A 24202-nucleotide genomic window follows, 5' to 3' on the forward strand; every position below is an offset into this window, starting at 1 on the left:
CACCATGATGCACGAAATGTGATCGACATCTTACGAGTATACTATGAAAGCGACGATACTAGTTGCACGTTCCTTGTAACTGTGAAAGGCACTACAATGTTTACTATAATAGACACATGCACTCGACTCAACTTCATTATCTACGGTTGTTGGCAAAAGCGTGGTAGCCTTAAAATGCTCCCCTTTAATGTCAAATTAAGGATGACAAATTGATCCATCTAAAGACCGAAAGGCATTGTGCAAAACCACAAGTTCTACCTCACTTTTGTGATCATGAGGTCGACAAAGCAAGTATAATGCTTGTGGACTAGTGTCGAAAGAGTTCATGACATAGAACCTAGACAAGGGATATGGGTCACTATATGGAGAGATTTAGATGGTGATCAACAAAGAGAGAAAGAAGGGTGCCGATCCACTTGATAACCCTCGAGTGAAGGGGTCGAGACATACTCGAACCTTGGTCAGCGTCCCATACCACCGCCATGGCATCGAGTTGTACCTAGTACCGACACGCTCATTAAGAGTTTGTTCACCACACGATCACAATCTCGATTCAGTCAAAATGATGTTCGAACGAGGGTAGCTAGGCGTCATATTTGTAGCCAGACCTAAGGCCCCTAGACAAGTTCACACTTGGCCCTTATGGGTTCTTTCAATTCCTTGGATTAAATGTAATCCTCCTTTCTTTACATTCTCGACTAACCCTCACACTTTATCCACGTGTATAGAATACAACGATACAAGTTACCACGGGATAAATTATGTTCATGCCTGTAACATGTCTCATGGGATGGAGGGCGTATTTGTAGAGAGATTCGGAGCCGAGAACCCAGAGAGAGGGGCCTAGTGGGCTCATCATATTTGTCATAGATTCGAACCGAAAACCCCAAATTAAGAAATATACAACATATGTGGGTATGTATAACCCCAAATTTAGTGTGATTATGAACTTTTTGTTCCATCTTATTGATAGAGTGAGAGCCCCCCCTTCCCCTGTTTTAAGTATGTGTATAAATAAGCAAGGAAATACAAGGGAAAACATCTCCATTGAAGAACAGAGTCCGAGAGCCCTGCCTTAAAAGCTAAAGCATGAAGACAAACAAAAGCATGACAACTCTATAGGCTTCTGGAGTCAACCTCTTGTTCAGCAGAAGCAAGTTACAACAGTGGTTGCGGGTACGTCTGACACTTGAGATCCCATGGAAACAATTTCATATACACCACTCTCTCATATCTATCTGATACATATTATCATTCTATGCTTGTTTTTTTTTTTTTTTTTTTGGGTCTGAATCTTTTCCAAGAAATATTGTCAGGAAATGCTTGATTCGAAAAGCAATTCTTTTTGTATGTTACTTGTTCCTTTTTAGGGCTAGTGTTTTCATGAAGTTGTGATGCTCAATGGCTTGCCCTGATATTAGAGAGGAAGTTTTCACATGGGGTAAAGCCAAAGGAACTGTGAACAAAGAAAAGAAGTTTTATTGCTCTTTCTTCTTCCAAGGAGAAGAGTATAAGCTTTATGACAATGTAGTCGTGCATGATGAGAATGAACCTGATGGTCATGTTGCGAAGATAATGAAGCTTTGGGAAGATATGACAACGGGTTCGAAAATGACACTTTTACGATGGTTCATCCGGTGGGAAGAGCTTCCACCCCTTTTGAAAGCAGGGAAAGATTCATGTGAAAACTCCAGAGAACTCTTTCTAGCTTTTGGACTTGGCAAAGGAGTATGCAACGAAAACAAACTGGTAAAGAACAAAATAAAACACATAATTAAGTGACGTGGAAAGTCTATATTTTTATGATTGGTCATTAATGTCCAGTTTATTGTTGTGATGGAGTTTTGTCGGGTCACAGAAGAAGTTGACGAGATTCAACTCAAGAAAAAATAGATATGACATTCGACTGTCACCATAGACCTTTGTAGCATTCTCCATACCAATAATAGTTCATCCCTGGCCTTTCTAGGCCGTTTCGGCTATATTTAAGCAATTAGCTATAATGGCATTCATATTCATAAACTCTGGGATGGTAAATATGTCTTAATTATGAGCAGGAAATTTGTGAAATTAGAGAAGCTCTAGAGCTCTAGGTCCTCGGAAATATTCAGGATATTAGTTATATTAATGTTTAAGCTATTAGCTATATCCGTTTTCATATTACAAAGCTCATATCCAAACCCTAGGCAATAAAAATGATCCTAATAATTTAATACATCTACTGTGGAAACATAAAATAGATGTAGATTTTCAAGGAACTTAGGTTTGTTTAGGCTATTAGCTATACTGGTGTTCACATTACAAATATCACCCCAAAACTCTAGGCCGGTAAACTTGTCTCATTAATTTAGGACATCTACTTTGAAAATAGAGTAACCATAATTTTTTAAGATCCATGGCTGTATTTACAGTATTAGCTTTTAAAGATGTTTGCACTGCAATGGTTCCCGAGGATGGTAAACATGTCCTACTTTTCTACCATGAATATTGGTGTTGAAATACTTTCAGAAACACATAGGAGCTTGGACTCGCTACTGTGGGATACTCAAAAAGAGAGAAAAAGCTTGTGTAGATATTACCCTAATTCATTAGATTTGTTGAGACGTCCTTGTTCTATGCCATTCAATGCACAAACATATGAAAGGAACTATTATTCCTTTGATTGCTAGTTCTATTTTGGAATATTATTAGTAGGAAACATTGTTGTTAAGTTCCTAAAGGTTTGAAAGGCTCAGAATTTATTTTAAATGACTGCTTCAGGATTGTATCGAGAGGAAATGCAGAGTTTTGTGTATGAGCAAAGATGCTAGGAACAAACAGCCATCTGAAGAAGATATCAGAGATTCTGAATACATATATTTGAAGGTATACAATGTTGATCGTAAGAAGCTATCCAATCTGGAGGGAATTGTGAAGATACTTGGGCCAGATGGTATGATTTCCTATATCTAAACACTATATGTTCTTAATTCGAGTGGGAACTCAAATCTTTCATTACTAATAATGCTAATCATAATTAGGAATTGTGTGATATTTTAGTTCTTTTCAACAAGCCAGAGTGGGTCAGTGACAAACATTCCAATAAAAAAGATGTAGCTATTGATGTGGATGTCCAATCAACCCCAGAAAGTGGGCATCAAGTATGTCAAGTCAGTAATCATGAATTATACTGTGAGAAAATATACACTAGTCAACATTTTTTTATCTTCGATTGTTTTTCTGCTAGACGGATTCTGAAAAGGGATCAAGAGATGGTGAAGATTTGCGAAGGAAAATTGAGCCTTCAGAATTTAAATCAGCTTCACGAGGTATAAAGAGGTTTGGGTCTACTATTGAAGATGGCAAAGAGAAGAGAATAAAATTTGATGGTAGTACGAAGCATGAAACGGTGAGGACATCAAAAGGTATGACATTTCCATTATCTCCACCCCCAGTGACAAGATCAGCAAGTGCGAAAAAGAGTGAACAGCACACAACAAAGGTGGAAATGCCAAGTATAGAGGAAAAGAAGTCCTCAACAGTAGAAAAGATCATTTCTAATTCAGAGGATTCATTGCTCAAAAATTCTACATGCTTTGAAAATTTCATACCAGCACGTGCTAGGAGCGAGCAAATTCAATATGAGGCCAATATCCTGCTTCAGAAGGTTTAATCTCTAGTGGCTATATAAATGTTATTCTTTGTTTCTGAACAAATTTCTATAGATTCTGCATAAGGATGTTCTTCCATCTGTTTTCGCATAGTGTAATTCCGTTTCATATTTCTTATTGCCCAAGTCTTTGGGTTCTGCTCCAATGTGAAGGAGTTGTTTCTTTTTTCCCTTTACCAATACCTATGGTCATTCTAAGAAAATTGAGCACCTTAAAAGAATTGAAGTGAAATATTGAATCAATTTTGACCAAAGGAGATGATATTGGTACCAAGTCAGATCACTATGTTTAGGATTAGACCACGACATTCAGGCTGACAACCAATTTAAAGAAAAGAAAGAAATTGAGAAAAATACTAAGTTATATGCCTATTGTTAAAAAGGCTGTTCCTTGGTGTGAAGAGGAAGAACTGTAAATCTTCAATCAAACCAATGGTGAATGCCTTTCTTGGTCTATATGAAATGTGCTATATGTTATCTTTTGGGAAGTCGAACCATGCTTGACTCTGATCCCACTTCATCCTCCACACATGGCCATAGTCCATGCAGCTAATAGGGCCCATAATCTACTTATAGTGAACAGCATAGAGCAGTCCATCAAAATTGAGCCAAAGAATATTGATCTAGTATATGAACATGCAAGACTGTAAAAATTACATTATTATCTGATCATGTCCAATTCCGTTTGATGATGGCTTCGATCTTTTGAAGATATACAAATCGAAGATACTGTCCCCGGTGGTGTTGATGATATCCATGACAAAGAGCAATGGCTTTAGTTGTCCATCTTTGTGTCTAATTGCACATTTTGATTGGCCCAAGTTTGTTGTATGTCCACTTCAATTCTATCTGTTGCTATTAATTTAGTTCTCTCGCACTTAGATATATAAATAGATGGACAGGCAAAGTGGATATACTCAAATCATGGAACTGTGTCCATATCCATGCTTTGTATGGGACTAATATTTCATTATGAAAACCAATAATGGGTTTCACCATCGTCTACTAGTTGTATAGATGTGTTGACACCCAATCGTGGATGGCATGGTGTAGACAATTCTCAGATTTGACGTCTACAAGTTATGACCTGAAAAAAATGCTTTAGTGGCTATCGGGGCTGCTCTCAAGTCAGCTCTAATTATCTCATGTGGTACAGATTTTTTGTGCCCTGACATGCAAGCAATTATACAACTATCTGCTTGAAGTTTCTCCAATCTTCCATATTGCAGATTTCTGGTTCCCATTTTCAAGTACACAAATTCACATATATATGGGAATTACATTACTAAACCCTGTTTTTCCTCAAAAGAGACATTCACAGCCAGACTTTCTAGATGGTTTTCTGATTTGGGGGCACTTGAGAGACAATATACTTACGTAGTTGGAAGAACTACACATCAAACTAGTGTTGTTAAATATGTTAGTCACACCCATCCTCTACACTAAATAGAACGGACAATCCAACCTATTTAATCCATGCCTGAGTTGTCTTAGTCCTAGCAATGTGCAAAGAGAGATTTCTTGTTCAGAAAATGCATGTAGAGCAGCTAAATGTTTTTTGTAAGCTCTCACGGATTCCAAGATCAAGATAATATTGTCTGCAGATAGAAATGTGAATATAAGCTCTTTGGTAAGACTTGCGATGAGTCTACCCGATATGTCTGTGTTATCATAAGGGGCTATCGTTGTTTAACCCCAATGATGCTGGCACCATGTTTGATATCCTCTGGGGGCCTGAATAATTTGAAGATCAAGATAATGTTGTTTGCATATAGAAGTGTGGAAATGAGTACTCTAATAAGACTCTCTATAGGTCTTTCTAATCTATCTATGCAATCTTAAGGGCCATCCTTGTTTTACCCCAATGATATTGGCACCATGTGTGTCCTCTGCTCACAAAGTGCATGTCGAACATCTCGATGTTTTTGCAAACCCTCAGGAGTGTCTGAGATCAAGACAATATCATCTGCATATAGAATGTGGATGAGTACTCTGTTCAGACTTGCAATGGTTTCACCCAATCTATTTATGTAATCTTAAGGGCCATCCTTGTTTTACTCCAATGGTGCTGGGATCATGTATGATACTCCTCTGGGGTCTGAATCTTTCATGATACCGATTTACAGAGTGCATGAATTCCCTATTGCATATCTTTTCACACCTCAATAATTTGTAATCGTGACACTATGTCAAAGACTTTATCGGAGTTCTTCAAAGCAGCAATATACCCTCTGTCGCAGGGTATGCCTTCTATCCACGAAGGTAAAAGAAATACCAGCTCATCTATGATCCTAACGTTGTAAAGTTCATGATCGGTTACTTCGATCGATTTCCTTTTCATCCCCCTCACAAATGGTTTGAGTGTCTATATATGCCTCTCAAAAGATCCTTTGCATGTAAGTCAAATGCTGCCACATGTACTTTCAATGGCATGCATGGAACGTACCAACGTTAAACCATGCAATTGTGTCTACTGATGTTTCAATAGGCTTTTCAAGGGTTCAATATGGATACATAATTCATATTTAAGGCTTGTACCGCATATTAGAGTTTTGAACCTTTGATCATATAAAGCTGAACCATCTTCAATTCAAACATTTATTCTTCTAGTTGGAATTTATTTCGTGATATAAATAACTTGAGAAGACCCATCCCCTTTGAACTTGCATACCTGTGGTGCAAAGTTCAGGCATTGGACGTCAATCCTCAACCTAGTTATCAAAATCTTCTTCCTCGTGTTCCCCTTCTAGCTTTGGTTCTGCAGATTCCCATTCAAGTTCATTGAAGTAGTATGCTTGGAAGTTACTTCTGTCCTGTCGAGTTCATTGAGGTAGTAGGTGGGCTTTATCTGTGACTTTTCTAATCTCATATGGACCGAACCACCCCTTGGCAAATTTTCCACTGGTGCTATGTTGGTTATCAAGACTACTGTCTAGCACCAACACCCAATCTCCTTGGATCTTCCATGGTCTTATTCTCTTAATCTTGTCAAACCTGATTTTTTCATGGACATTTGATTTCTTTATCCTTTCTATTGTTTTTTCTACATCTTTTGCTCTACATTCAAGTTGTTGAATCCGTATTGCCAGTAAATTTTCCTTGCTTTCTCACTCCCAAGGGAGCATTGTCCATGTCAGTATCTTTTCTTCCATCAACATTACTGGCTTTTGGCTTGTATGAGTTTTATCGACATTTACCTTGCATTGAGCTGTGGTAGTCCTGTCTGCCCACAGAGCATAAGATAGAACCTTCAGCCAATCCTTTGTATGCCCTTTGCATGCTTTTGCTAACGCTTTAACTATTGGGCCATCTCCTCTTTCTATTTTGCCGTTAGCATTAGGATTGTGTGCTGCTGATAGAGATAGTCTAATCATGATCTTGTCAAAGAAGTCTCATGCCTCGTAAGAATTTAGCTTGTGCTTATCAACTATTGTCTTCCCTATGCATCTCTATCGACAAAAAATATCCGCTACAGGTAAACTGCCGATGTTGTCTTTGATCTTAATGCTCTTCCCTCAACTTGGTTTGTGAGCTCCTCCTGTGCTAGCATTAAAACTTATTTTCCTTTGATCTCATAAGCATGGCTACCAGGTCTATCATCCATTACAATGCACACCTGGTGAGTTTGTTGGGTGTCACTAGTCCTTGTATCTAGTGTTGGAGGAAAACTGATAAGTTGGGCAAGAGTCAATCTATCTCTTTATGTTGTAAAAACCAGGCCACCAATGTCTTTGTTTTATTTTGCTGCATATCGCCCAAACCCCATGTCCTGCCCATTCTTTATCATGCATTTCTCCGAGTATTTGTTTATGCTGCTCTCTGTGACAGATAAATCGCTGCAGGCTTCCTATCTTGAATTTTGGATGGCACCATAGATGTCCTTCGTGCAGGAAAAATCTATGAGCCTTCTTGCGGAAGTTCGAGTTCATCTGTACTCAGATTCCCTGCTTTCCTGGCGCCTTAAGATATCTGCCAATCTCCTTAAACTTTTCATTATAATTTGCCTCTATGAATTCCCTTTCTTCGTCAAGGGCAATCATTCTAGTTATGTTTGTGGCTAGAGCTTTTTGTTCTCCCTCTTCATCGTCTGATTCCGGAGTCTCTTCTTTTCAATCACATTCCCTATTCTGCAATATCCTATATTTTTCAAAATTGACTACCCTGTAATACTATAGTGGCACCATTAGCTGATGTTGCATACATGCCACCTTTGCTCATTGTAACCACCTTGGGGTTTTTAGTACACCCTGGACTGTGACAACCCCTTCGTGCAATGGCCCTTTCTGAAATCACGAAATCTCGAAATCTTTCAAGTCTTCATCTTCTCTCTGACTGTATGATCTCAGAGGAGCTCCTTGTTCCTTTCTTGATTCAAATGGACTATGAGGAATTGCACTGACCACCTCCCATCCCGACTCTTGATGCCCACAAATGCCGAGCTGTCATCAATCACCTTTATCTCTGTTTTGACTGCTGTGATATATAGCTGGCCTAGAATCACTGTGTAGGGACATTTATCCCACACGAATTCTATTTTGCAGACACATCCCTTATTGTTACTTTGACATTCAGACATGACCCATAGAGATTCTCAGTTGTATCTGATGCCACCTAGACCTTCCATCCATGACTTTTTTCAATCAGCCATGTGCCATATGTGTAAAACTTCAAGGACATTATATTTACCTCGGACCCGTGATCGACCATAGCCACACATGGCTCTAATTGCTCAACAATATTTACCAGTTGGGTCCTGTTGTAGTGTGAGCCCAATATCTACATGTTTAGTGGCTTTCATCCTGATCTTGCATTTTCCTAGAATTGGAACCTTGCACTTCAGGTCAGTTGCACCACCTATGTCCTCTATGACTTGCCTCTTTCATCGGATGACATCTATTATTACTCTGGGAAATTCTTTCTTTGCGATCCCTAACACTTCTTTAAGAGTGAATTCTACTTTACTTCTTATCTTATTTACTTTTTTTTTACTTAACATTTATTTTGGTTTGTTGTTCTCAAACATGAGACAACACTTAAGATGTAATCTCTTGTTTGGTCCTATAGACCATTTTGGCCTATTAAAAGACGTTAATATATCTTTCTTTCTATCTTTACTATCTAAATTTTTTGTTTCAAGGGCTTGCCTAATGTCAGTGACCACCATGGTTGTTTACGTACCCATATTTAACGTTTAAATACGTATAGTACCTCATAATTTGTATAGTACGTACTATACCTCAATGTTGTTCAGTCAAATATCATGTACATTTGTCCAATACGGTATTTAACGTACATTTGAAAAAACAGGTATAATACGTTTTTATAAAAAAATGTAAGTAAAATCCCACCAAAAAGAAAAAGAAAAAAAAGATTTTAGTGAAAAAGAAGCAAAAAGAAGGAAGAAAGAAGAACAGAAGAGATGATGATGAAGAAGAACAAGAAAAAGAGAAAAGAAGACAGAAACTTGTCTCGACTCTGAGTGTGATAATCATAGAAGATAGAAGAAGAAGAAGAAGATGAAGAAGAGAGAAAAGAAGACAAAAACCTATAATGAGTGTGATAATCGTATACGATTCCTCAATCTATGAAGGCATAATCGTAAATAATTACAATTTGAAGTAGAACATTGTGATACACACTTACATTGATTTATAGAACAAGTGAATGTCGACATCCATATTATAAGTATTTTAGGATGCGAAATGTTCAAATGTCTTATATGCATTTTAGGATGTAGAACTATAATGTACATCACAAAATTGTGTAAACATAGATGCTTTTTACAATATTACAAATATTTTTTAGAAAGGTAAATAATTTTTAAATTCTAGAAGTATTTAACGTACTATACCTATTTTATAGGTGTTTAACATATTAAAAAAGGTATTTAACGTATTTTTAAATTGGGAGGTACTATAGGCATATTAATATGTTATATACGTATGGTATCCATACGTATCGTATCTAACGTACCTAACAACCTTGGTGACCACCTTGATGTTTGATGCTAGCTTGAATGTAGGAGATGAATATTCTTTTGCCTTTTCTTTTTTCCACCTTTTGCTCGTGCTGTTTTTCCGACTTCTCTTTTCTTTTGCTCCCATATCTCTGGCCTAACATTCTCTATCATTCTTCTTTCCTTTCCACTTTAACTTCTGGGCATTAAGCTTTCTATCCTTGTGATTGTTATCAGGATATTTATTGGGGCATTCCACCCAACACTGCTATGAATCTCAATTCTTTGGTCACAACTTTTCCTTTCCCTGCACTTTCATTAATTTTATTCCAAAACTGAAATCGAAATTAAGAATCTTCAACCTTTGATCGGGAAGTTGCCTAATAAACTGCTTGAATCCTTTCTTTAGCCCCATCACTCTGCTTGTGCTACAAGTAAATCAAGGGCTACACAAATAGGCTCTTGACTAGGAAATAACAAAGAGGTTACAATAGATCAGGCAACAATAATTTGTTGTGCACGTAGACCCCAACCCCATAGACCACAATTTCACCAACCTTGTCATCAACAAAGAAAGGCAATTATCTCCCGCCATCGCAGTTGCTTCCCTTGCTTTCAAGACCTCTCCATTTTAGATCGACCTATACTAGATGTATTTCGAAGAGAAAAATTACAATATATTTCGAATTACATGCAAAGGGTCTTTTGAGATGTATATATGGTACATTTGATCTCTCTCTCTCTCTCACTCCCAATTCCTCTAAATCTATCTATCTCTATCTCATTTTCTTTCTTGCTCTCTTTGTCTCACCTTGTTCATAATCTAAGTGGTTCCATTGCAATTATCACAAATTTTTTGTCTTAAAAGTTCAATCTTGAATATTCTTGTTGAATATTCGCCTATCATTACTATTTAGTGTTCTGACACATGTTGCATCTTCATCTTTCCACAAGGAGATCATCCGTGCTGAATTGGCAGCACCCCCCATGATGGTAGAAGCATTACATAGTACGTAAAATTCGTGTTCGTCTAGCATAACATTCGTTTTCCTATGTTGGAAAACGAATGCGAATGTTATTCAAACATTCTTGTGTTTTTTTTTTTGTTTTTTCCCCATTTTTTTAATGTTTTTTTTCCATTTTTAGGCTTATTTACTTCATAATAAATAGTTGATCCAAAAGTATGGTATTTATCATTCTTTGACGGTGTTTTTCTTACGCGAATGATTGAAACAATCACGAATGCGAATGAATTTATGGTACGTATGGTTCATACTATGAAGCATTATTTTAGGTGGTGCACATCATAAATCATATTCAAACCATGCCACCTCAAAGAATTACATGCAAGGCATTTGATGCTTCGAAGCAAATGGCGATGGTAGAACATGCAAAAAGGTCATGGTACTTATAAGTGATTTTGTTATATTCATAAACTTATAATCCGATTCTATAACTAAATTTAGTGGGTTAAAGATAGTTGGGAATCTAGTTTTCCTAGGAACAAGGACAAACCTATAAGACCCTATGACAAGTGGGAACAAGTGGTGGTTTATGAACCTTGGCTGTTGGATTGAAATAATGATGACTAATAGATAGATAGATTCTATTATCATCGTCAGAGGTTGAATATGACCTATAAGACAAAAAATATTACATTTCACATGATACATGAGCCAAGTCGCATGGAACTGATGGTTTGAATTGTAGACAACGGGATAGGCTCTAACACATATCGATGTGTATGGTTTCCCGGTTCTGTGAAGAATATGGTTTTGTAGTTAGGTGCCACATGTGTAGTATAATGTGTGAAGTGTGAGCCTCCAAATTTGTCCCATGTCATGGTACATTGGTTCTAACATGTATCGATGTGTATGGTTTCCTTGTTTTGTGAAGAATATGGTTTTGTAGTTAGGTGCAACATGTGTAGTATAATGTGTGAAGCGTGAGCCTCCACATTTGTCCCATGTCATGATACATGTTGTAAAAATGCCCCATTTACAGAGGAATCTAGTGGTGCATCATGAACGTGTGTTGCATCCCATCTGCCAAACCATTTTTCTATGTCTTGGATCCAACCAGAACACAAAAATTTGCTTTGATGCGTCTTTTGGATCTTTTTGCTTGCTCCCCTTGCAATTCTAGGAAATTGATGTGAGGGGCTTTTTTGATCCTTAAGCATATATTCAACAACCCTTTCCATGGCCATGATCTCAATGGAAAGTGATCCCATCTCAAGGAGGGTGTATGGCGTTTGTTCATAACTTGTAGAAACTTTACAAGAAAATGTTTTTGTACATTTTCAAACTCTTTCCATGTAGATTTAGGGATGCTACCACCCTATACTTCCACCCCATAGAGAAGCACCGGTGTCACCAAATTGTCAAAAAGTATTTCTCGAGAATCCAACACTTAATATCTCCATGATTGCATGTGTTCTCGAATGCATAATATGCTCTCTTTCCCGCCTCTAAGCGGGTTTAGCACATTCATTCCATCTATAATTTGAAGGAACTTCAAGGCCAAGATATTGAAGTTTTCCACACATTCAAGTGGCTCATTATTGTACATAATACATGGTTTATATTTTGTTTTTGCTCTTCACAAGCATAATCTTTATTTTAGAGCTGTTGACACTTAATTTACTAAGCTGCACTTGTAAAACATTTCCATAGCTTAATTTAACCGCACCAACCAACCTTGCATACAAAACTTGGTCACCACTATTCATATATATTAGCTATGCACTTCATGCTTGTAAACCATCTCAAAAATTATTCCATCACATGCATTAAGAATCATGATCATGGAGCTTTAGGAAACCTAAAGCTATTATTTTTGTTTTAGTATGGATATTATGAATTCTGTTCGCAGTCATGATTTGTCTCATAGGACAAATTTGGCCTTCAGGAGACGTTATATCTTTCTTTCTTTCTTTCTTCTCTCTCTCTCTCTCCATCTCTATTTAGGAACAAAAATTTTTCTCAGCTTGTAAATACATTGACTAGTTTATTATTACTTGTTAACAGGCGCTGGATATGAACATTGAGGAGAGTTTGCCCCTTGGAAAGGTTGTCCTGCTGCATAATCTGGATCCTTCATTTACCTCCGCAGACGTCCATGTATGTTGTAGCTAAACTTAAGCTAATCTTTGATCGATACCGTGTTCAACCCATTCTTTGTAGAGGAGTTGTGAATTTGTTTGTAGATGATTTCTCAGGAGAAGTAAATAAAGTATGGATAAACATTCTGCATCGATTTTTGTCGTTAGCCTGAGGAGTTTGCATAGTATTGAAGACCGTGCCATCAATTTATATTACAACATTTAGGGCATATTTGCATGATTTATGTTTGACCAATGTCGTGGTTCAACAATTGCATACCAATACATTGAAATTTAACAGGTTTAAAGTGTATACACATGTTATAATCAAGGATTTGTTTCTTTCCTTTTAATTGCAGAAATTATTTTCACAATAGTAAATATTGAACCTTTTTAAATTTTGACATTTCCATTTTATCTTGTCAGGATTTGGTGAGCGAGGCATTCAAAGGATGTTTAGGTGGCCAGATATTGACTAAATGCTTAGCCTCATCTACATCCTTTGGTAATTAATTGCTGAGTGCATACTTTCAGTTATTCTGAATTAAGAGCTATACGAAGAAGGTGTAGAAATATATCACTCAAAGCTCAACAAATTTGATAAAAGTTATGAATGGTACATCGGTTTTATATATGGTACATTGTGTTTTGTTTCACATGCAATAGTGCACGCGTTGCTTGTATTCGAGACGGAGGACTTAGCAAAATCTGCTGTCCATGAACTTGAAGAGAATTGCCTTGTTTTAACAGGTTGCGAAAGGTCTGAAATTCAATCTGGAAAAGCATTCCACTTGTTTTTGAAGAAATCTGTGATTGATGTTTAATTTTGGTGCTGATAGGCCTTTAGTTGCGAGTAAGGTGGAATCCCCTGAACTTGGAAAAGTATTACGATTTCCTGGCCATTTTCCACTGGACAAATTTAAACTATGGAAGCAATGCCAACTAGATCTAATGGTATGTGAATTATTATAAGAATGGCGTTTTAGTTGGAAACATAAGATGAAACAACAAAAATTTCTAGCTATATAAACCAAATCCTTCATTATCTAAAACAAATGGTGGTACTTCACAAGCTAACATACAGTTATGATCGAATTTCTCTGCATATGTAAACTGATCACAATATTGACAAACGTCATATATTCTTTCATTATGCTGTAGTTTAGGACCTAAATTAAATTTATCATATCTTCAACATAATTTTCTCTTCTCTATATCTTTATACATGTTTTTTCCTCTTTTCTTAGTTTGGGAAGGTATATTTGTGATTTGATGATTAATTGGAATTCTTGATGGTGCCTTGCTCAGCAGAGTAAAACTTTTGATACATTTCACTTCTCGGAGCCTAATTCAGTAGAGTTTGACATGGCAATGGAATGGAAAATGCTTCAAAGAATGATTTGCAGTTGGTGGGATCAATTAAACAAGGTATGTAATATATCAACTTTTGAGATGCAAATTGTTATGATGTGTTTTCAACTTGTACCTGTACACCATTAGTGTCAAAAACTGTCTTTATGGTGTGAATGGAGTTAGATCCTCTTGGGGAACGTGTTGGATAGAGTAGAATGATAAAGGAAAATGGTAATCAGGAACTTTGTGTGTAAATTTCTGATCTATGAATTTGCATAGTCTTTAGTGACAGTGGCATAATTTAATACATTCGTAAACATACAAAGTGTTAGGTCTTGAGGAGAAAACCTTAAAACCAATGTGTGTTTGTCGTGATTACTTGATTGATGGCACCTCAAGCTGAGTGGTGCAAAGATGTTTATGAATAATACAAAATTATGGTCGTTTTTTTTAATAGATATCTAGATTGATGGTACAATTCTACATTGTGAATGGAGGAAATTACTCAGGGGATGTGTTTGGATAATGTATAATGGCAAACGAAAAAAATAATCAGGGTCTTTTTGTGGGTGCTATCAGATGTAATTTTCTGATGATTGAACTTGCAAAACCTTTAGCTGGCACAAGTCCACAAGAATATTCATATTCAATCATCTTTTCAAGTTCATTTGATTTGCATAAATTTTTGATGCGTAACCATGTGTCATTATATAATATTTGCTTTGATGTGCATTTAATTCAATCAACCAGAAGTATTGTTTCCTACACTTGCAGATCAAATGTTGAACTTAATAGAGCACTATAAAACAAGATTAATGTTAGGGGTCAGATCATACAAAATTAAGATAAAAATAAGCTGAATTAATACGATCAAAAGGAAGAGCGTGAAGGCAAGTTCTCATTTGCAGAAGGTAGACAAGGTTGGAAGGATGTTAAAATGTGAGGATGATAATACTTGGGTCTATAACAGTGGTTTGGAGTAGCCATCCTACAACTGAGAGAAAAGGATCAAAAGTCCAAGAAGACAGTGTATGGCTGGAAATGCTAGAAGTTGGTCTTGAGCTGCAGTAGTTCATCAATTATCTTGTTCTATTTGAGAGAGCATTATCAAAATTATAATAGAGATTCAGTGTAATTAATCTATTCAGTATAAGAAAGCATTCATTGGCAATTTACATACACATCCCATTTACTTTCTTTGTGCTGAAGAAATGGGTGGAGATTGCATTGTTGTACGCACTATTGGATTCACCTCTTGCTTGTGATTATAAAATAATCTTATAATGCCATATTTGAAAACCATTCTGTATTCCTAGATTATGGTTCCTTTAAATGTATTATAGTCCGCTTCTGCCAATGCTTGAGAACAGCTACATTATGAAGCACGAGCATGAAAGATTGAAGCTTTATAAAACACTTGAGCCAGATAACCTGTATGGGACAATGTCACTGTATTATATTTTAAGAGCTTGCTCAGCAACATGATTTACAACTATGTATAGGATGTGATGAGAGCAAGAGCATGAATTATTGAAGGTAGGCAGGATATGGACAATAGTATTATGCAATAAATAGTACATCAAAACTTGGCTAGTGTGTTGAAGTTTCATGGAGCATATTCTCCTTTCTTCCCCTTGAAGAACTCTGTTTTTTGAAAGGAAATCTTCTTCACATCATGTTCCCATCATTTCTCGATGTGTAAACCCTATAATAGTGCTTTAAGAAAAGTTTTATTTTTGGTATGCCATGTACAATCCCCCATTCCTCTAACTTATTTATGCTGCAAAAAAAGCTGATTATGGATGGAATGTATGTCATTTAAAAAAAATTCTATATGTTTTGCAGATTCAAGAGGAAGAAATAACTGCTTTGCAGAACAAAGACAAGAAACCAAAGCTGATGATACCATGATGTTTCAGGTGAAATTTCAATTTTAATTCACTGTTTCTATCTGTTCAAATAGTTGATTTGAGCCATTAATTTGACGAACAAAATGAGACTTCTTTGTTTCTTGTTCAGCTGTTACCACATCTTCTAGAACTTTGAATGTCATGTTTAACTCTATATTATGGAATCATGTTTTTTTCACTATATATGATACTTTTTTCATTTTAGAATGCGATCAATTCAAAATGGATAAAGAGTAGTCATATTTATGCTGCAAATGTGCTCTGTTTTGCAGATAATGACCATTCACTGCAAATTGATTAGAATGGATAATCTGTTCTTTCATCCAACAATGCCAGGTTTTCTATTTACGCTGGTCAGTTTATACCATTCTATGGGGTCAAAACTGCGGTGTTTATGTTTTACATTTTAGCCCATATGGATTCCAGGTTCATTTTCAAAGTCTTGGAGATCAAATGTTAGCAACTTGCTTTGAAAACTTCATGATGGAGACAAATACAAAAGGATCACAAAATCTTTCCCCAAGCCTTTGATAGATGTGTAGTGTAGTAGGCATGGGTTTTTTACGTTTGTTGTAAGTGTAATGATAAATGGCCTCAAAGTAGATATTCTATTTGATGTATCCGAAACACGAGACCTACGGGTCTCTTTGAGAAAGTCTCTAGCGTGCAAACCCTAGAGTTGTATTATTGTTAGATTTTTTCCTCATTTCTCCATCTCAGTTTTGTAATGTCTATAGGGAATCTTTCTCCCATTCTTGACAGTAATGTGTGACATATTCTTAGTGGAAACTATACACAATAATTCAAGGCTATGATTTGTGATAAATAAGCATTGGACGTACGCGTAATATTAAGCAATGAGTAAATTTAAACAAAAGTGATGTATTTGTTATTGTTTGTCAAATGTGGAAAAAGCTTGAAAGTTATAAAATGCCTTCAAAATGGAGCACAAATTTTAAATTCCATGTATGTTTGAATGGTTGACTCAAAGATTGGTCTTAGTACCTATTTTGGAATTGGGGAGATCTAAATAATTGATGATTTTAGTTCACGTGTTTGTATAGGCTTTAAGTCACACTTTACATGAGAAGGCTTTTTTGAAATTCTGCCCTATAAATGAGCAGCATATGCGCCTTTTACAAGCAATGTTATCATATTAAATGTTTTGTTGTGCCAATGTGTGTGAAAGGAGAAGAACATGGAAGTTATGGTATCATCGTTATGACTAAAGCAAACAAAATGAAGTCACTTAGAAAATCATATGCTGGTTTTTGTGAGGAAATTCTGAATAAAACTCACGATGAATAAATTCAAAATATATTATACTCGTTGGGTGGTGGTAATGTTGGTCAAGTCTTAAGGTGTACAATATTCATTTAAGGGAGGAAGAAGAATAGGGGAATGTGGTGTTTCTTCTAAGGCAATTGAGACTCTCCCAAAGAAGTCATCGATTGATATAAAAAGAAGAGTAGAAACTTTCTTTAGGATGATAGAGATTGTGTAATGAATGGACTAGGTGCATCATGTAACACAATAATGCATAATAATGATGTTGACCAATGGGGTGGCAACACAACTAAGAGACTAGAATTTAGTGGGTGGAGCATAAAGGAAGAATATGAAATTTGATTTGGATGGTAGAGAATCGAGGTATGTGATGTATGGACTTGTATTCGAGGTTACACATGTGGATGTATCATGCTCACTAATTGAATCCTGAATTAAGTTAAAAAGAGGTGCAAGGAAATCTCTTTGGGCTCATTGAGATAACAAGGATTATTGATGTTGACCTATGATGTAGCATGAGAACTCGAGGTTGGAATTGAATGAGGGTGGATATAGCAAGAAAAAGGTATTGAAAATTTCTTTGGGCTCGTGTATATGATGTATCGTTATGGTGAGTCATGTTGATGAATTGATGGTTGATGTTAATTGATGGTCACGACTACATATTTTACTAGTAAAAGTTGAAACTAATGGCGGGGGGAATCTTGTCATCTTGTTACTTTGTTGTTACAATGAGAGACAAGACATAACAAAGAGATGAATTGTGGATCCCTGTAAGAAAGATCCATCTTTGACTCTTGACTCTTGACTTTTGACTATTCATAGTAATGGTTGGTTCATGGGAGGGCACTACTAATACGCTTGGGAGCCTTTGGGATGAATGATTGTGGATGTTCAAATGTTAAAGTCAACACAACTTTTTCCCTTTAACATGAGCATGATTGAGAGAGACCAAAAAGAAGAATAGGAAACTCCCCCTCACCAATAAAAACAAGAGCACGTGGGCGGTTGGTAAATGGATTTAAATTTTTTTTTTTTTGTAGAATTTATTTCCTAATTTAATTTAATTATGCACATCCATTGCATCTCAATCCTCATTCGACTGTGTAGGGGCTCAAAACGGCGTTGTACGGCTAATAACAAATTGGTACATGGAATCTCTTCTAAGATTCCATATCCCCATTGGTGCTTTCTCTTTCACTTTTCCATGAATAATTGGACCCCCCCCCCCAAAAGAAAGAAAAAATAAAACATAACAAAAGGGAAAGGAGATCTTTTGGTTTCACACTTGGTCAATTCATTTGTTCAATTCAACATTTTTCTTCTTCTTTTAGGCGTACAATGTGAATGCAAGATTTTGTTTTCCTCTTTCCTTTACCCTTAGGGAACGTGATTGAGTTGTTATATTGAAGTTAAAAAAACACATAAAAAACTTCCCTAGTAAACCGTGAAAACCTCACAAAGTAGAAAATCTATTGTTCCATTCTCAAAAGAAGGATTGCAAGTTGCTTATTGAACACCAAAGTCTACCATGCAATGTAAATATACATATTGTAATTAAACATGTTTCGTTGACCTTTATGATTCGGATGAATTCCCCTAGTGAAGTTGAAAGAAAGGACGAAATTGTGTCTCTTAGCTTATGTAATGTTAGCACCCACACAATGTGACCTCATTTTTCAAGAATTTTTGGTGTTTGCTATTTGAATAATTTTTTCTAGGTTTTGCTCAATTGGTGTACAATCGTCTCTTTGATTACCAAAACTTCCCATCTATGAGTTTCGCAACCCAAATTCTTCACACAAATCTAGTTAAACAATGTTACTTCCCTCTCACTTGAGATCTTGCATTGTATAAGTGCTTTGCTTGCTCTCGTATTTTAGTGATATCCATTTCAACAATTACTTTGGTAACTTGTAGCTCCTTAGAAGCTCAAATAACTAAGATGTTGGATTTAATCAATTATCAATAATTTTGATATTAAATTTGGTCGGATATAGAATGCATAAATGAGCCACTTGTTCAATAGTCTTTTGCTTACGTGGCCAAGATACGTTGGGTTCATAACATGTTTGGCTAGGGATGTTTTCAATGCATGAATGAAAAAGTTGCTAAAGATTGCATTGCTTACATGGGATGGGGGACACTATGTAAGGTTTAGAATTAGAAATGTGAGGTGGACAAGAAAGAGTCAAAAGCCTAATTGTTGCATAATTCGAGATGTGCATTGTGTCAAAACACTGTGTCGGATGCGATTTTATAATGGGAACCATGTGCATTGTGGTTAGCCAAGCAATTAGATGCACAATACCTTAGTCAAGCTTTTCAATAACCAAATGTCTAGGTATTAGGGTTGATTGTTTTCTATGAATAATATTCATCTATCAATGTAAAATGACCTTTAAGATTTGGTTGGTTTTGATACAATAGTGGATTTGAATGTTGAAGAACTTTTGAATAATTCTATTTATCATTTGAAGGTAAGAAATTGAGTTAGAATGCTTCAAAAGGTTTTCAAAAAGTTTTAACTTGGCCCCATGGTGGGGCTGAATATCAGTAATTTTTAACTTGCTACACACAAAAACACCTTTTCTTATCATTATCTATATGTGAATGGAATTATCGTGACATGTTCAAAAAAGTACTAATTGAATTATCTAAATTAAGGCAATTTTGTTGTTGTAAATGATTATACCCTAATGTATGTGATTTTATGATGATGTGTTAGGGCTTTTGTCATATGTGATTTACCCAAGATAAGTTTAGATTACTATTCCGTAACGTGTGGGCAAGGCAAAGTGGAAATGGTGAGTGGTGCCAAGGCTTTCGAGAGTAAAATTCTGGAAATATCCAATGGAAGTAATGCTAATGCTAAATTTTTTAATGACGTATTCACATATTCAATACAAAATACATTCATTTTAATCACTAGAAACTTACATCTAAGAGATTATTGTTAGTAGACTTGAAGTGTAGTTGATATAGAAGCATATATACAAGGTCAACCCCTTATTACTTTCTTTCATTTCTTTAAGTCCTCGAGACAAACTCTTTATGATTGTCTCCAATTTGTAGGCATCCATGTACAAATATTTCAACTCTTTTTTTTCTATATCCTTCATTTTTTGTGTGTTTTAACCTGAAATTGGTAATATATGTAGTGACAAAACAAAATGCGCCCCAAGTTTTACGTTTATTATTTGCTTTCTTTGCATCAAATGGCGTATATTACTTATCATACACGTTGTAAGAAATCTTGGGTATTGCATTATTAAAGAATTTGCAACGGAAATTGAAAAAAGAACATGAAACCTACTTTTCGTGGGGTTGTAATCATGCCCCTTCATTACACTATAAATGGAAAAACCTCAAGTTACGGATAGATGCTATACAATGCAATGAAATGATGAAAATTTAAATGAAGGGGACAAATCCTCTACGATGCAACGAAATGATGAAAATTTAAATGAAGGGAAGCAAAGCTGTGGAAACCATTGCCTAAGGGAGGTGAGGGAGTAATAGAAAGATCGACAAGCAAATTGATAAATGATATGAATCATTGCATATTAGAGAAGAAGAGAGATATGCAAATGCTAATAAATGTTTGTAATGAGTACATGGATATGCAAACAATCCCAACAAGAACACAAATTGCCCTTTTGGCAAATGAGGTAAAGTCTTGAACACACTTAATTAATAGCTGGTAGGTAGCACACTAATTGGCTATTTGGGGTGTTCCAATAGATTTTACTAGACATATGTACTAGGTAAGGCATTTCAAATTTTTTGACAACATGTCTTAGTCTAACAATAGCTTAAGAAATATATAATTTGTTTTGTTTTACATTTAACGATATGGCTTTGAATTGTTCATACTTAACTACATCCTACTGAGCTTAGGCTTTGGTTGGCACAAAGATTTAGAATGTTTATGGTTCAGTAACAAGGAATTCTCTAAGAGTACTATGTTATAATGAATGTCATATTGAAAGAAATGTACTATTACTGAAATTATGTTATTGAACGAATAGTTCATTAGAAATCAAAGTTACACCATTGTAATATTTGGAAAACTACTTAGCATAGATAGATAATGTGCACATGATAGCAATGGATCGAGCATATAGTCATGGCCTTCTCATGGCATTACCATATGACTAGGCTGCAAATTCTATATATTTCTGATCCATGTTTAATTAGATCCTTATGTTGCATCTTGAATGCATATATTAGTAAGCAAGTGCATACATTGTTGGGATTGAGGATTGATGATGATTACATTCCACATTTTAAAGAAACCTAGGCTTGATGATGATTACATTCCACATTGAGGATTGAGGATTAATGAAATTGATCTCTAGTAAAGTTGTTTGTGAACAAATCCTAGGGTTCCTCTTACAATGTTACCCAAATGTAAGTTTAATTTACCCCATTTGTAAGTGAGCTCAACCTAGATTATAATTCATAAACATTGCCTTTTAATGGGCAATATTAATGTTTTCATCCCTTGTATTTGTGGACAATGTGATTTTTTTCAATTGAGAGAATGATTCAGGTGAGTTACCTTCATGATTCAAGTTGCACAAAATTATCTCCTCAATCTTGTTGCTCTGATGTGGCATGTATGAGAGGGAAAAGCATGGAAATATCAACTTTTGCAATTGCTTGGGATTTTGATTAAAATAATATCTAGATGAAAAAGTAAAAGAAAAAACTAGTCAAATAAGATAAACATATAGCACAAATAGTAAGCCATAGCCATTGGAACAAATGGATCATGGTTTCATTGAAAAATATGAGCTACAATGCATAAGTGATGGCAACGAAGCATGTGGCATATTTGAATATATTGACTTAACATATTTTGTTGAAACTAGGCGCCCATGCAATGATAAGGACAAGTGCATGTTCAGGAGGGTGTGGGGGAGGTCTATGAAGACCAACACTCGTTTACTCGTGTCTCTGTACTTCATGTAGAAGGGCCAAGAGATCACGTAATTTGAGGTTGTTTTGCCGAAACTTGATTATAAACATGTAGGATTTATAATTGCAATTCTCCTTGTAATCTATTCACTAAATGTATTTGTATATAGAAGTTATAATTCACAAGTGATTTTTGCTTGGGGTGGGGGGAGGTGTATGGATGCCAAATTTTCTTGTGAAGCCACTAACAAGTTGATTACATAGGCTTGACTCGAAAGACATTCTTGGCATGACTCTCTCCATGTGCAAACTTTTGTTTTTCCATGGAACTTGTGGAGACATACTTTTGCATAGGTCAAGCTCAGCATTGACAACAACTCAACATGAAATAATTGCTTAGTGAGCATCTCCATGAGAGTACATGTTTCTAACCTTGTGAAACCTGCGAAGGACGAGCTTAATTTCAGTGAAAGTGTGTTTGATTGTGGTTTAAGATGCTAGAACACACATAATTGCTGAATACAAACACAAAAGTTTACATACAAGAGTGCATACCTACATTAAGAAAAACGCACACAACACCCATACATTATCACATAAGTTTGAATGTGCACTCATATGCAAATATTTAACATACAAATTGAAAGATATTACAAATATACATATTGCAGGAAGGGGTGTTCAAACATTCAAACTCAAGTATATTACAAATACTCATATTACACATATAGATTCACATAGACAACATATTATCACTCACATATGATGTACATTGATGCACTCCTATGATTTGAGAAGGGAAAAACACCAAGAGCATGATCGTGTGCCAATATACCGTTGTGTGTGCGAAGGGAGAAAAGTGGCAACATGTTTAGTTTACAATGGGTTAAGGCACCTTGATAAGGAAAAATAGATTGAGAAATATAAACTATAAAGAATAATGTATGATGATGAAGCCAACGATAGATATGAATTTACATTTTGGCTAGCAACATGTGCCCAAGGGTAAGGAGAAGTGAATGCTAAAAGAAAGGCAATGGTGCAAGCTAAAAGGGGCACCGCTATTTTTATTCGACATATGATCTCCAAAATGCTATAAAATGAGGAAAGAAAGCTCAAAGGCGATGTGACTATCTTTCGTAAACTCTCTATATTGAAACTCCAGAAGATTCGTCAAATAGTTTCTTTATTGGATTTGAATTCACATTACAGATTTAGGAGAAATCAGAGTCTCAATAGAACCAGCAACATCCGTACCTATGACGATAATTATCCGAAGACTTTTTTCTATATCTATGATTTCCAGTTGAGCCAAATAAAAAATCTAGTTGAATTGGTTTCCAAATTAAATAGGATTAAAACATACTTCATTGGTTCACACATTATCTGAGTAATCTCTTTATATCCAACGCTCGAGAGTCTCATGTTGTCGGTATTGGCCATAATTCGCAAGAACATTTCGTGGTCCTTGTGAGAGGCAGAAGGGTCAAAGAATCCATCATATATATATATATATATATATAAATAAAATAATAATAATAAACTTAAAAAATTAAACGTTTATGCTAGCTAACTAATTAGATGAAGGGCGAGCCACAAGAGCCTCCAAGTAAACATATTTCCCATTTCCCTCCCTACAAATGACTTGGCCAGGGGTAATTTTTTGCTCCCAAAATACCCCTCATTTACCAATAAAGTAATTACATATAAAAGTAATTACATACATACATACATATATATATATAAAATAATAATAATAAACTTAAAAAATTAAACGTTTATGCTAGCTAACTAATTAGATGAAGGGCGAACCACAAGAGCCTCCAAGTAAACATATTTCCCATTTCCCTCCCTACAAATGACTTGGCCGGGGGTAATTTTTTGCTCCCAAAATACCCCTCATTTACCAATAAAGTAATTACATACATACATACATACATACATATATATATATAATAATAATAATAAACTTAAAAAATTAAACGTTTATGCTAGCTAACTAATTAGATGAAGGGCGAGCC

General features: G+C 35.6%; 1 protein-coding gene and 1 long non-coding RNA gene across 5 annotated transcripts; both read left to right on the forward strand.

Moving 5' to 3' along the window:
* Positions 1-1001: 1001 nt before the first annotated feature.
* Positions 1002-16004, forward strand: LOC147863386 (protein ANTI-SILENCING 1-like). 4 transcript variants are annotated; one of them, XM_087321340.1, is made up of 11 exons: positions 1004-1176; positions 1371-1749; positions 2761-2932; positions 3040-3149; positions 3227-3646; positions 12635-12727; positions 13135-13213; positions 13375-13468; positions 13548-13662; positions 14020-14136; positions 15907-16004. In XM_087321340.1, the coding sequence occupies exons 2-11, from the start codon at positions 1402-1404 to the stop codon at positions 15970-15972; spliced, it is 1614 nt and encodes a 537-aa protein (XP_087177466.1). In that variant the 5' UTR covers positions 1004-1176; positions 1371-1401; the 3' UTR covers positions 15973-16004. The 4 variants fall into 4 exon arrangements, 3 of the variants coding, with proteins under 3 accessions (XP_087177466.1, XP_087177468.1, XP_087177467.1); XM_087321342.1 differs by having other exon boundaries at positions 3040-3140; XM_087321341.1 differs by having other exon boundaries at positions 1004-1169.
* A 226-nt stretch (positions 16005-16230) lies between these two features.
* LOC147863387 (uncharacterized) lies at positions 16231-16800 on the forward strand. Its single transcript, XR_015529964.1, has 2 exons — positions 16231-16307; positions 16398-16800. It is a non-coding gene; the product is annotated as an uncharacterized LOC147863387 (long non-coding RNA).
* The last annotated feature ends 7402 nt before the right edge of the window (positions 16801-24202 follow it).

Source organism: Azolla caroliniana, unplaced genomic scaffold (genome assembly GCF_043228905.1).
Source record: "Azolla caroliniana isolate FFs.n. ecotype wild unplaced genomic scaffold, voAzoCaro1.0.p SCAF_6, whole genome shotgun sequence".
NCBI lineage: Eukaryota > Viridiplantae > Streptophyta > Polypodiopsida > Salviniales > Salviniaceae > Azolla > Azolla caroliniana.